Raw genomic sequence first — 15306 nt, forward strand, 5'->3', positions numbered from 1 at the left:
GGAGCAGCTCTAGCAGCACCTTCTCCTTTACCTTTGGGAACAGTCTCGCTCTGTAGAGACATCATTACATTCACAAGGCAATAGTTTATTAATCCCCATGTTCCCCCCAAAATCTCAGTGTCTTCTTTCAGCTTCTTTAGGAGACTTACACTGCTTTTCAGATGATACTAAGGCTGTTACTCCCAGATGGGAGCTGGCAGCAGAAAAATTATGCACACTAATAAAATAACCTCGCTTCTGCAAGGCTGGGGGTTTATGATAAGAAGCTATAAAGAGGAAGGTTACACAGCTGCAGAAGTTTAAGTGCACTTTTAGTGTTTTCATCCGCTGCTGAGGATTCTTCTGCAAGTGGACTTTTAATACAGTTGGAAGAAAAAGAATTCATCATATGGGGAAAGAATAAGTAAGGCCATTTGTTAAAAATTGCACCCAGCTGGTTTAAGGTAAGACTGTTAATGTTTAGGGTTTGTTACAGACCGGTTCCAGGATATGATGGATTTTTAGTGTACTTAATTTTTATAGCTATTATTTTGCAATTTAGTCTGGAACTAATTTTGAAAATAAGGATTAGTATTTACCACTTTAGATGTTAGTAGCCCATGAGGTACAGGTTGTTAGATCACCTGTCTCACTGCTCATTAGCTTTTCTATAATCTCAGCTTGTTGAAACTGTGAATGCTCTATATAGATAGCAGGAACTAAGCATATAAATTTCCTAATAATTTAGCACATACTCAGAGCAAACAGGTACCACTGGTAGTTCCAGCATGGCTAATCTTAGGCATGAATATGAATGTTTTACATATTGTATTAAAGACAGAACTTTTTAAAAAATAGTCTTAGGGAGCTAATGCAATAGTGAATAAGAAAGAGATCGTTGTACTCAACACAAATGGAATGAAAAATGTATGCTAATGTAGACATTTTCCCTTCTGCTGATGTGAAAACTTTGTAAAGAAAATTTGATAAATTCAATAAAGAATTAGACCTTTGCAAAAGAAGGCCAACTGAAAAATTTGCATTGGTTTTTCTTTTAATATTCTAGCACAAGATTAAACAACATGCTTGCAGTTGTGATCTTCTGTGGCTTTAAACAGTTCTTTGTGAAACAGCCACTACTTCCTAAAAACACCTTCTATTTAGGGATCTTCTCACAAGATTTCAGACTTGGCACAGATTTTAAGGAATTTAAAAGATAAACTTCCTTCACATGCAACATATTAGCCTTTAGTTTCAGATGTTTCCAAAAGCAGAAGGCATTAAACAATGCCACTTTAACCATGAAGACCTGGAAGTCATGAGAACAATGTGTGAATTCTGTGTAACTCACATCAATTAGACATGTAATGTAATTTACTTGGGGGTGATGGTTTGCTTTTACACTATTTCTTTGATTTCTATTCAAAGCACATAATGAATACCTGCTCTTGCAGGGTTTCTCTGAGGGGATTAAAGGTGATCATAAGGCCTTAACAGGTGACTGAGGGGCTCAGAATAGCAGCTGCTTGTCTACACTGTTTCCTTCTACAGAACGGGCCTTGTTTCAAAAAATGATTTTTCATTCTGGTTAATGCTGAAGTAGACACAAAAGCTGTAATCTCTCTCTTCCTCTCTCTCTTCTTCTTTATGAAACTTTATTGAAGTTATTCAGACCTTTCTGACCTGCAGCTTCAGTCCCAGTGGTGTGTTCTATATGGGATAACATTTATTAACCATTCACAAAATTCAGAAGTGTGTCTGTATGGATGATAAAGTTTGCTGTCACGGCAATAGTGCTGTTGCCATGCTGTCTTCCTACAGCACACTTCCCAGAGCAATTCAAAGTCCTGATTTATATATACTTGAAGTGTTGCAAAGTTTAGCTTCTGTAATTACAGAGAAGCTGCCTCTTTTCTTCACTGCAGAAATTGAGATCAGTTGATGTATTCATCTTCATATTTTTAATTTGAACGATGTGGAAGTCTGACTTTTTAAACATGCTCTGATTGTGGGTTCTTGTCTCAAGGATTCTTTCCCTGATGATATGACAGAACATGAGGATAATATCCATTTATTCATGGGCTTGGTGGGAGAGGATAGAATGAGAGCTTGTCACATTTGCATTTAAGATTCTTGGATAATTTTCTAAGGGTATTACCAATTTTTATATACATACATAAAATTTCTAAACAGTGATTGAAATTATAATTATAAAAAGAATTTAATTTTAATATTTTAATTAATTTGCAGGATTTTTTATATAATGTTTTGTATATCTATTAAAAATGGGAGTTACATGTGTTTTTAGAAAGGAAATTATTAAAAAAAAAGTGGCAGCACAAGTGTGTCCATGGCATTGGGAGCATACATAGGTTGTAACTTAGGGTCCTCTGCTAGCCATATCATAAAATAAATACATTCTACACAGGTTTTAGGCTCTAACACACAACTTTTAGCAGATGTAACCTTTCTTATCTGTCTGTCTTAACACTCTGCTCAGTATTATGGTTTCCATTGCAACAGAGGTTTGTGGTTTCTCTTCACCATTCCTTGTTATAGCTCAAGCCAGTGAAGAAGCTAGAGTGGATAGATCTCGTGTGCTTCACAGACTCAGTAATCTCTAGAAAGGGGTGAAGCAATTAGCCTCAGGCAATAATAACCTAAACTGTAACACTGGGACACTAGACTCCTCTGTCAGAAACCTCACACCACCCAGGTGAGGGTTCTAGGGTCTCTGAATTACAGCTGGTCTGAGACCCATGTTTATTCTTAAAGAGAGAAGGCAATGCACAATCAGGAAAAAAAAATAGATATGATGTTATTTCCCTAAGCCATTGTTTCAGTTTTAAGTGCTAATATTCCCTTCAACTCCAATAGCATAATAATACACCCATGCCAAATGTAAAGAAATATTCACTGAAAGTTGGATATGAGGATTTTGATAGCAGTGATTTTAAAACTAGGGTAAGATGTAGTATTACAGTTCCTGGGCAGGCAAGGATAGGTTGGATTCAAATCTGCACAGGGACCCTCAGCCAATGTCATTCAGCCCTAAATGCAGATGTATCACTGGCCAGAGAGCTGGATGGTGCTAAGGACTCATCGAATCACACGTGTAAGCTACGGAAATTGGAGCTCCTGTAAAGGAGCTGTAGGAAACAAACTCGAGGCTGTTTTTGAGTGTGTGTGTCCTCTGTCTCCAACCCGCACTCCCATCACGTTGCAGTAAGAAACAGAGGGAAGAAGACTGGATAGTCAAATGGAAGCTCATACAAACGTGTTCTGTTTCAGTAACCCAAGATTTTTACTTCTATAGATGGATATAAAAGACCTTGGGGGGGGGGGGGGGGAAAAAAACCCCCCCCCGGGGGGGGGGGATAAAAACCTCTTTCTTAACAAATGCCTTTGAAAAGGCAGAAAATATGCTTAAATATGCCCTATTTTACATATTCCTTTCATCCTTTAGGCTTTTGACGTAATGCTTATCACTTTGCCATTATGTCAATTTGTGCTTACCAGTCTTTTTTTCCTCTTGTCTCATCTTATATTTAGGCAGTGATCCTGCAAACACTTACCTACATGCTTAATTTTGCTACTCCTTCCTTGTTAATCCCTTTGAAGTTAAAAGGATTATTTGCATTAGCAAAATAAGGCATGTGTGTGCTTTCAGGAGGAAGTTCTTATGTTGTAAACCCTTTGGGGTGGGACCAGCTCAGTTATTATGCAGTCAGATAGCTCAAAGCACGGTTGCGTGGAGGATGAGTTCAGGAGTTTGTGAAGTTAACAACTTGTTAACAGAATGATCTGGTTTGTGGGATATGCCTGGGGCATAGCACTCAAGCAGTTGTTCACCCCCAATCTTCTTCCCCTCTTTTCTGCATTTGTTGCTGAGCTGTAGCCTCAGATTTCATATCAGCTGAGACATCTGCTTTTTTCTTACCTTCTAAAGCAGAAAATTCTCTGATATTTGCCATAGGGTAATCTAGAGCAAGGCTGCAAGTAAATTTATGCTGCTGTGCACAGAGAGGAGAAATAAAGATCTGAAAGAGAGCTGCAGAGTACTCCATGCTCCCATCATTGCACCCTTGCAGCCTTCTCAGAACCTCCCAGCACTAGTTTCTCATCCCAACTAATCCATGTAATGCTTTTATATTCTTCCCATTCTTCCCACGTTCTAGGGAGACCTAGCCAGTATTTTTTCCCCTCTTAAATGTGTCCTATTCGAGTACCCTATTTCAATGTACACTTGCTTTTGTTTAAGATAGACTTGGAAAGATGTGTAGGAAGTCCTCCCTTAGCTGAATTCAGCCAGTGCTGTGTACACTACCACAGCCTAACAAGTAAGCTTGATATTTGGGATAGAGAGAATTACTCTGTAGTGTTTATCCTCTGGAAACCACTGAAATAGGTATTCCAGTGGTTTTTTGTAGTATAACTTTAAAAATTATTTCCAGCTTTGAAGGAAAAGCTCATCTTCAGTTTCCAGGAATATTTATTTTGGTTGATAACTCTAAGCAGAAAAATCTTTACGACAAATCAAAGGCAACTCTGACGCTGGTGAGGGAGAGAGAATGATGCATTTGACTCCATTATCAGAAGGGTAAATAATTACTTTATTATTCTATACTACATACATTGCATCTAAAGTGAATCTGCCGTGCACTCCCCTTTGTTCACAGCTGCACAGCACTGCACTCATCATCGATCCTCCCCTGGCTGTCCTGGCAGTCCGGACTCACACACACACCTGGCCGTGACAGGCCAAGGGAACAGAACATCCTCACTCTGGGTAAACAATCTCCATATTGCATTCGGCTTTGGCACAACACAGGCACAGCAAGAGAAAAGAATTGGTTTTCCTTCTTCCCTGCTTGTCTCACAGCTTCTCTCTGTTCAGAGGGCTTGTGAATTCCACAAATCTTATTTTTATTACACTAACATCTAGAACTCCAGTAGAGCTGTGTGTGCCATTTTGTTATGTTATCTAAACCTAGGGAGAGAAACGTTCTTCTAGTAAAGAAAGTAACCTATGGATTTGTCCACATTTAATACTCTAATAACTATATTAAAGTAATTCCAGCAGATGTTTGGAACTTTAATCTATGGACAAGGCCCCACTTGCTGAGCTGGCTGTACTCGTGGAACAGGACACTGCTGCTGGGTGATGTCTCCTGACTATTTTCATGTTTGTTAGCTGGGCCGTCGATGTGAATGCACCCTTCTCCCACAGCCAGGCAGCGGCAGCGAGCGCTCATTCGGGCGGCTGAGCAAAGGGTGTGACCTCGAGCAGGACTGAAGAGGGACAGGGAGCGAGCACCGGTGAGGCTGCACCTCCAGCACCCTGGAGTGTGATCAGAGAAGGGCAGAAAGCCTGTGGAAGGTCTAGAAACCATAATTTATGAGGAACGGCTCAGGGGGAACCAGGCTGTTCTGCCTGGAGGGGAGGAGGCTCAGGGGGAACCTCATGGCTCCCTACAGGAGGCTGTAGCCAGGTGGGGTCTGGTCTCTTCTGCTGTGCCTGCAGTGAGATGGCCAGAGGAAATCGACTCAAGCTGCGGCAAGGGAGGATCAGGTTAGATATTCGAAGAAATCTTTCAGTGTGAGGGTGCTCAGGCACTGGAATAAGCTGCCCAGGGAGGTGGTGGAGTCACCATCCCCCGAGGCGTTCAGGAGGTGTTTGGATGTGGCGCTGGGTGATGTGACCTACTGGTTACACTGGTAGTGCTGGGTGGACGCTCGCACTGGATGCTCTTAGGGGTCTTTTCAACCCCTCGATCCCTGGATCCCGTCACGGGCTGTTCCCGGCCCGGCCTCACCCCGCTCCTCTCACGCCGCCGCGGGGCGCCCGTGGCGGGGGTGGCGCGCTGCTGGGCCCGCGCCCCGCGCTTTGTTTGCGGTTCTTCGCCGTCGTGTTGATGTTGACCCTTCCCACTCCTGCTCCCCCCTTCCTTTGTACTTGTTTACTTAGTCTCTGGCTTGAAAGGTCTGGCAAGCGTGGGCCTAGAGGTGAGCACGAGGTTTGTGCAGCCCGTGTTATTAGTGCTGCTGGGAGCGTTGTTCCTTTGTTAACATTTTCACCCAGTCACCCTTGGTGATGTGCTTGGCTTGAAGTAAGAATTGATGGTGACGTGGGTTTTGAGGTAGGGGGCAGGGGAGTGTTTATTGTTTTCTTAGTGTGGCGAAGGTTGACGCGCTTCAGCATATTTTTGTCGAGGTTAATGTAATTGCAGGAACACAGACGATGCACTGGTACTGTCCTTAAATTCAGCGTTGCTTTAGAGCTTTCTTTACACATAATTTTTCCTCTCTAGTTGGGCGGAGGGGGAGGAAAGGCAGGCAGCTCTTGAAAGTAAATTTCTGAAGTTTCAAGAAGTACAAAGAAATGTAGTGTTTATCTCGTCTGGCCTTTATGGAGCACAGGAGGCTTCCGTGAATTAAACAGTTGCTTAAGTCCATCAGCTTTGTTTTGGCCTATTTATCTGAGAAAAATCCTTCCGTTCTCAGAGGTTACAATAACTCTAATGTAGCCGTTAATATTCACTAACAGTCTTTGAAAAACTTGCACTTTTTTACGGTAAGCTTGTACAGCTTTCGTTTTTAGCCCCTAGAGTTTGATTCGTTTTTCTCAGCTAAACAAAATAAGCGTTTATTTTTCAGCTTACTTCGTGTCTGTAGGATCATCGTAATCAATTTTTTAAAAATATAATAAGCTATTTGCGTTAGTTAATGCATTTTTGTAGGATTTCCCAGATTGAAATAGTTCCTCTGCGTGTACAGAAATGTTGTACATATACAGTTTTTCTGTACGTAGAGGCTTTTGTAAAATTATCAAGTGGTTATGTCAAAACGGGGCGTTATTTAAATGTGGTACAACTGTTCCAGCTGGTTGTAAAGATAATCACAGGTCAGTATTTCCTTGTTTGTATGTTTTATAGTTTTGGTGTGGCTTTATTTATTGTTTTTGCTTTTCATGAATGTTATTCTACACTCTTAGTCCTGCCATTTTGTACGTACTGCACTGAGTTCCCACCGGTGTTCAACTAGAAGACATTGACCTTTATGGCACCTAAAAACTGTAGAAATATTGGTCTTGTGCCCCTTCTTTGTTCTTTCCTCTGCTGGTAAAAGCATTAAATGATATAGGACTGAGAAAAACTCACTGTGAGCATAATTACTGAGCATGATTTTTTTTCTTAGATGACCTCCAATCTTAATTCACGTAGCACGAGTCATACTAATGTTACACGGTTGGTTTATTTCAGAGTAATTTGGTTTTGCAGCTTATGCAAGGCCGTAAGGAGGATGTGTGGAGTCTTTTGAAAAGCGTGTGTGTGCCTGCCTTCCTCTGTGCTGAGAGAGCCTTTCTGCGGCTTAGGGGTTGTGGAGCTGGATTGAGCTGGATGAGCTCCTCCGGGGTTACCACTTCACATTCACAGCAGTTGTGTGTCTTGTATCCAAACTGGGCTACCTGACAAAATGTGAAAGCTACTTCAAGGGAACCTGTATTTTTTTAGTTCCTCTTTAATGGAGGCCTCTGTTAGTAGCTCTACATGGCAGCAGTGCCACATGAGCTCTACTTGGCCAGCATGTTTGTAATTGTTGGTGTAACCTTAAACATCTGCACGGCATCTGTTTTCTTCCAGACTTGAAGTATTGTCTGTGAAGTAAAAAACATTTTGGAAAAATAGAAATTGTATGGAAGGTTTTTGGTTACAGTGTTTCTGTGAATTCCATACACACTATTTTAAAATATGTTAATTTCTTTTCAAATATATTTGAGTTGTGTAACATCAGAGTTAGTGATCTAGTGGGATGTGTCATTCAGCCTGAGTGTATTTGGTTGATTTCTGTATAGGACAGAAATTCCTTTAGCTGTATTGCCTTTTTTTTTGCATCAAATATTGCCGTGTTTAGTAATGGGGAAGAATACTAATGATCTCTTAGATGGGCTTTCACTTTCACTGTGATGATCAGTGGACTTTGCCTTGAGTCCTTTGTTTCCCTTTTTATATGATTTCTAATCAAAAAAGCATTCTTATTTATTGATTGCTATAGTGCTTCTTTTGTATGTTTGTGTTCTTTTCTGTTATCTGTGTATGTTCATATATGTTATATGTGTGTGAATGTAAGGAAGTGAAAGCAAATAGCAGTTGTATGTTTGTGTTCTTTTCTGTTACCTGTGTATATTCATATATATGTGTGTGAATGTAAGGAAGTGAAAGCAAATAGCAGACCAGACTTTTTCACTTGGAAGCAGAGCAAAACATCCCAGCCCCCTTCTGATGATGAAGGCTGTTACAGGTGTCAGGGGCAAGACAAATGTGATTAAATTATTACTTTAGTGTGCATTTTTGAGTTCTGTTTTCTCTGTGCAATAATGAAAAAACAGCTAAAATGTGACAGTTTTTAAGTAAAGAACTGCCAAGACACATATTTAGAAAGTTAAGGAAATTGATATGGCAGCATAACTGTCATTCCTCGTTTTGCTTGTTGACCAAGGGAGTGTGTGTTTGCTAAGCTTCAGTAATAATGGAAGACTGGTAAACAGCTTCAGGGAAAGAAAGTGCTGCTGTTTTAAGTGTTAGAGAGGAAGTTTGAAGGCATGCAGTATGTTGTCTTGTTTCTGTGGTAGGATCTGGTTGCCCTCTTTCTCTTCTGCTTTTTGAAAAAAGAAATAAACTCCTTTTATTAACACATAAATAGTTTTTACTTTTGAAATGTTTATTGAGCTTGGTGTCCTTTCTGTTTGTACAATATAAAAACTGGAAGAGTGCAGTGATGAAACTAAGAAATGGAGGATTAATGGCACTTTCCATGATGGATTGTGTTTGTATTCCATTTAATTAGATTTTTGTTCATGAGGTTGTATTTTTGTTTACTTTAAGCCCACACAAGTAGCTACTGACACAGAAAATAAGTGCTACAAGGGAGTGTTTAGGAGGCCAGACCAGAGATACTGATCCAAGTTAAAATTAATGCAGGTGGGAAGGTTGGTTCTTCACAGGGCTGGTGAAATGCTTGTGCTGACACGTGGGAAGGGGAGGCAGCAGTGGGGATCTATTCATTTCAGCACTAGGGCTGCTTCACGGGGGCTGAAGCACATGGATAGGTACACTTGGTGGTCTGTAATGCAGAGGCTGCTGACATGATGCTCTTCAAGTAAATGGTTGTGGAATAGATTTTGTTGGTGTGGTTTATTTGCACTTTAACTGGATAGCAGTGAAGGATACAAATCCTTCAGAAACATACATATACAAAAGAATACTGTAAAAAACCAAACCAAACCTGCATATTAGTGTGGTTTATTCTGCCTTTAGTGAAGTGTGTTGTTGCATTTTACCCTGGCTTCCTTGAATTGCTTTTATACCTTTATTTCTTTTTCCTGTCAGTGATGTTACTGTCTGACCGTGCACTTATATATCCTGGTACCTGTAGAGGTGAACAGCCCATCAGCCAAGCCCAAAGCTTTGTTGCTGTCTGATAAATTCTGTTAGATTCTCAGACCCTTCTGGGCAGCACAATGGAGTCTTGTTCCTAGGGATGACTTCCACATGGAGAATATGGACCTGTTGGGTTCTGCAGTATCTCCCTGGCATTTTAGACTAGGAAGAGATTCCTAGCTTGTACAGTATTTGACTGTGTTAGAAGTAATGTTAAAGCTAGAGTACTGAGGAGGAAAAAAAAGGCTGCACACGTTACTACATTCATTTGTACAAGAAGAGTAATGGTGGTTGTTTCCAAAGTAGACCCTTCTGGGCAGCACAATGGAGGGATGACTTCCATATGGAGAATATGAACCTGTTGGGTTCTGCAGTATCTCCCTGACATTTTAGACTAGGAAGAGATTCCTAGCTTGTACAGTATTTGACTGTGTTAGAAGTAATGTTAAAGCTAGAGTACTGAGGAGGAAAAAAAAGGCTGCACACGTTACTACATTCATTTGTACAAGAAGAGTAATGGTGGTTGTTTCCAAAGCACAGCACATTTTGAATTAAAATTTATGGAATCAGTGCTAATATAATCTTGGTTACTGCATCTTCTCTATAGGTCTAATAATAATAATTTGGTATTATTTCAGTAGTTACATTTGAATGCCAAATGCATGTTTAAAACAAAAAAGCTGTGGAGAGGAATGTAGGCAAGAGTTTTCTTTGGACATGGTCTCTAGACATGCCTGAGTATTGGTGAAGGAGGCAAGGTTTTGTTTTTTGCTTAATATATCCTGGAAGTGTTTTTGTGTGCACTTGCTATAAAGCTGGTGTTGACATAGTTTGTTGTTTTGCCTCTTTGATGGGATTTCAGTTAACGTACAAAAAGAGACAAAGCTTTGCTTATGCTCAGTTTTGCAGGCAAAGATGCCCCTAATCTTTTTAACTTGATCTAGTTTAAAATGAAATTGATTGTTTTTGTAATGCAGGGCTTATTTCGAAGTTCTCAGTTGGGAATTTTTATTAAGACATGCAGCTATATGGATGAAAGTAAGGATTCTTTTCTAAGTGTGTTTGTAGGAAGAGTGGGATTATGCACAGGAGCAAGCACATGGACTTGCAGAATCAGAAACTCGAAAAGACTGAGGTCAGAGTTTGAGAATATTGTTTTTCTTTTGCACATGCAATGAAGTTTTCTACTTAATATTTGGAACAAATGCAAATACATAAATGCTGTTCAAGTGTATGATACAAGGTGATACCGGAGAAGATACTGTGCAGCTTGGTAGTGTTGGGTTAACAGTTGAAGTCCATGATCTTACGGGTCATTTCCAACCTAGACTATTCTGATTCTGTGAGCTATAGTGTCTAGTTTTAGGTCTTAAGTTCCAGACTCAACCTGTGTATGTAAGTTGGAGTCAGAATTGTGTGTAAGACTTGAAACAAAAATAAAGCTACAGAGTAATTGTGGAATAAGGAAATCAAACTTTCCTTCCATGGCTTGCATACTATCTTGAGTTAGTTTTTTTTGGATGGGTGTAATTCCTTTGGTAGGTAGGCAAAACCACTATTTAGTGTTCCCTTCTTTTTCTGCAGCAGCAAGTGGGGATGGGGAGAGCTGAGTCGTCTACACTGCATAGCTGATTAGAAATAATCATTAGATGAAGGGAGTTAAAACGTTCATCTCTCCATGTGATAGCTTTATTCAGTCTTGCCTGTAATGAGAGGAACTGTTGTTGTGTTTAGGTACAATAAGTGTGGCTATGTCCATCTAATGTTGAGTATGCGTCGTATATTCTGTTACTCCTTGGTGCTTATCCTTCCAAGCAGCTGCCTACAAGACTTTAAAGATTTGGTTTGGGCACCTTTAGGGTTGCACTGTGTCAAAATTCCTCCTCTGCATTTAAATATTCAAGTGTCTGATTTTCTGCTGTGTCTCTTAACCCATTTCAGGAAAGATCGGGACCGGGACAGGGACCGAGATGACCGTTCCAAAGATCGGGACAGGGATCGTGACAGAGATAGAGATCGTGACAGAGAGAGGGACAAGGAAAAAGATCTGCGACCTGCATCCAACTCTACATATTATGGATCTGCTGCATTACCAGCTATAAAACCAGCAATGATTCCACACAGTATTAACCCTTTCACAAATCTACCACATACCCCACGATATTATGATATCCTGAAAAAAAGGCTACAGCTTCCTGTCTGGGAATATAAGGAAAGATTTACAGATATTTTGATTAGGCATCAGTCATTTGTGCTGGTTGGAGAGACTGGGTCTGGTAAAACAACACAGGTGAGTTCATATCTATATGACACTGCATTTTTTTAAAAGGTTATTGTTGTGTGTGAGAAATAAATTGTGTAAGAATACTTCACAAACTGTGAGCAAAACTAATTTGATGAATGTTATATTTGCTTAATGAGTGCAGAAGGTGAGGAGAATTTTACAGCTTCTTCCACTTCAAAAATCCAGTACTGCTTGCAGGCCCCTGCTTCCATTGAGCTTTAGAATTGGTAGGTTTGTGTTAGAGGGAGATAAAGCTTTAATGGTGGAACAGAAGTGTACTAATCCACAAACTGAAGTGGTGGTTCCAAATAAGTTGTTTAGCTGTCTTCCAGGCCCCTGCTTCCATTGAGCTTTATAATTGGTAGGTTTGTGTTAGAGGAAGATAAAGCTTTAATGGTGGGACAGAAGTGTACTTAATCCACAAACTGAAGTGGTGGTTCCAAATAAGTTGTTTAGCTGTCTTTTTGTAGATGGCAGCTACAAAGTATGAACTTGTTCATGTTTAATGAAACTTACTGCTACAAAGAAAAGGAATTGAAATGTCAGATACAGTTTTGACATCTGATTAGCTTTTTGTGATACTTGAACTTGGAAGGTAGAGTCTTGTGTTTCTTTGGTGCTGCAGCTTCTCAGAGGTTGTAAGGCTTTTTAGAGCTGCAGTTAAAAATCACTTTTTTTTTGGTAGACTGATGGCTTTAAAAGTCTTCCTCAGCACCAAAAGCAGTGATAACAGATGTGCAGAGCCTCCTTAAGCCTTAACAAAAAATTGTGAGGAACAGTAAACAGGGAATATCTAATATACAAGAACACCTTGATGTTTGTAGCAGGGCAAACTTGTTCAAAACTTTATTCTCTAACTGATGTTTAAAGTCTGTGTTGAAAACTTATGCAAAACAGTTTTTTGTTCTGTAACCTGATAAAATATTTTTATCTAGGCAGAAAATAAAATCAGAATATTTTAGGTTTTTCTAAATGGATTGTAGCTAACTTTAAGTCTTACAGGCAATACATTTTTGGTCATACAATTTTGAATGTTGAGAAAATGTGAAGGACATAGTCGTATATTTAATATCTTTTATAGCTATGCCTGAAATATCTAAAGTTACAGGACCTTGCTGCACATTGTAGGAACCAGTGTTATGTTAGCAGGTAGTGTTATGACATATTTTTTTTTAACTGTATAGGCCAAGACCAGGGCTGTATAGAATTCTTCAGAAAGGTTTGATTATGTAGTTATTTGGAAGATGCAGTAGCCAGAATATTGTGTTAAAAAATGGTACTTAAATATATAAAAACAAGATTACTTATTGTGTGATCTGAAAATTTGAAGATCTAAAGGTTGTATCAATGTTATTCCTTAGACATAAAGCTTTTCCTGAATTATCTTACTACTTTAACCTTTGGTTTCTGAAAGGGTTTAAGTAATGTAACACATCTCTGCTAAAAATGAGATTTAAGCTACCAGAAGCATGTAACCTGTCTTGGAAGCTTCCCTGCTTCCTCTGAATTTGCTCTGTGAGGTTGCAGCTACATTTTTAAACAATTGACAATGTCTTTATAGGGACACACCACTAAAAATTGTCCTGCTGCCACCTAAAGAAAACTTCATTTTGCATATGGTAGTGTCACATCGTTTTTGTGGTCAGTTGCTGTCTTAAAACCTGTTTGGGGATGATTGTTTTTCTTCTTAAATTCATTTATCAGAGCAAGACTAATACTTTTCTGCAGCTAAGAAATCCTTTAATGCTCAAACTGCAGGTGTACATAAGCTATTAATGTCAACTTTTATAAAAGTATTATTTCCAAAATTAATCTTCTTTCATTGTGATAGTGGAAGGCTATATGGTAGTAGATGTGTTTTTGATAGTGAGCTGCTGCCTTTCAAGTCCCTTCCCTGTTTGTGTATCCACACCTCTCTTATTTAGGCAGGTTGAGAGAGTTGGGATTGTTCAGCCTGGAGAAGAGATGGCTCCCGGAGGGGGGCGGGGCTCATTGTGGCCTTTCAGTATCTAAAGAGGACTTAGAAAAACACAGAGAGTGACTTTCTACATGGGCAGATAGTGATAGGTCAAGGAGAAATTACTTTTAAACTGAAAGAGGGCAAATTTAGATTAGCTGTTAGGAAATTCTTTTCACTGTCCTAGTGGTAAAATGTTAGAAAAAGTTCCTGGAGAAGTTGGGAGTGCCTCATCCCTGCAAGTGTTTAAGGCCGGGTTGGATGGGGCTTGCAGCAGTCTGGTCTGGTGGGTGGCATCCCTGCCCATTGCAGGATGGTTGAAACCAGATCATCTTTAAGATCTCTTCCACCTGAAACCATTTTGTGATTCCATGATTATGTGCGTGTTTTCCCATTAGTCTTCTAGAGCACCCAGGGTTGGAAATGCTTGGCTCAGACAATGGAAGATTAAACTTTTCTCACTTGTTGCACATACACTTAAACCCCAGAGTACTGAAGAAGTATATTGGAAGCCAAGACATGAATTTTCAGTTCTGTAGTGTTTGCAGTGCTTTGCTTTGTAATTTAAACTTAACCTTTGAAGTTAACTGGTTTTTCTAAATGTACTGGAAACAGGCTCAGTGGTGGAATGGGTGTACCAGATTTCTTTTAGGAAGGGGTAATTACTTATTGTAATTGCAGGCGTTCATGCTCTTTTAAATCTGGGATCATGTGGTTCTGATGTAATTTCATTTTGTTTGGTAAAGAGAATGGTAGAGTGACATCTCCTTTGTGTGTTGATGTAAGAAAAAGTGATGCCACTTCTTTAGCAGGGCTTCTTGGCGATGTCCAGAACCAAGGTGATGTGAAGTATAGCTTAATCCTTGTCCTTTAGTGAGCAGGAGAACTGATACAGGTTCTCAAATAATGAAAATTAAGAGAATTCTACCATGTAACTTCTAACTGAGGAAGTTTTCAGGAAGGTTGGAGGGGCTCAAAAAAGCCAGAAACGGCGGTGCTCTTCTGGCTCTTGCTATGCATTCCTTAGAATGATGAAGTTCCTTTGACTTTGAATTAGTCTTTAATCTTTAGTCCTTTATCCTTGATCTTAGAGGCCACTGTATGTGTAGTCACTACCTCCTCGTGTTTATGAAAGTCATATTTGAAAATCTCTTTTACTTGAGAAAGTCCTTGAGATTAAATGGTACTGACTAAAGCCATTCCTCCTGCTTTTGATACTGATAAAATGACAATTTTTTATAAGAAAGGGATTTTGATGATGGTATAGGGTTTTTCTTCAGTGGGATTAACTTTAGGCTAAGTTTCATAATAACCAAATTAAAGTACATTCCTAGACATGACTGAAGTAAAAAATGCAGTATGGCATAGTCCTTTTTCCCAGTATTTGTATGTTTTTGAAAGCTGGACAGGAAGAGTCTTCGGGTGGTTGTCTATATCAGCTTAGCACAGGGAAGTCTGTAGAGCCCTTTTCTTTCATTTGACACTGATGCTGAAGGTTTTGTTGTTTACTGGAAAATCACTTCTAAATTGGTTTTATTTCATGCTGCAGTGGCCTGGCAGACCTGCTGGTTCAATATTTATTTCAGGACTTGCTCTGTTTTAAGTCAGAAAGCTTCACCTAATATACTTACATATACTAATATACT

General features: G+C 39.5%; 1 protein-coding gene across 1 annotated transcript in view; it reads left to right on the forward strand.

Moving 5' to 3' along the window:
• The first annotated feature begins 11175 nt into the window (after nucleotides 1–11175).
• Nucleotides 11176–15306, forward strand: part of DHX15 (DEAH-box helicase 15) — a 45236-nt gene continuing 41105 nt past the window's right edge. The window contains exon 1 of the mRNA XM_039698741.1: nucleotides 11176–11709. Coding sequence (XP_039554675.1) covers nucleotides 11182–11709 — 528 coding nt within the window. The 5' untranslated portion in view covers nucleotides 11176–11181. The remainder of the gene's footprint in view (nucleotides 11710–15306) is intronic.

This window comes from Passer montanus, unplaced genomic scaffold (assembly GCF_014805655.1).
Source record: "Passer montanus isolate IOZ18808 unplaced genomic scaffold, ASM1480565v1 scaffold13, whole genome shotgun sequence".
NCBI lineage: Eukaryota > Metazoa > Chordata > Aves > Passeriformes > Passeridae > Passer > Passer montanus.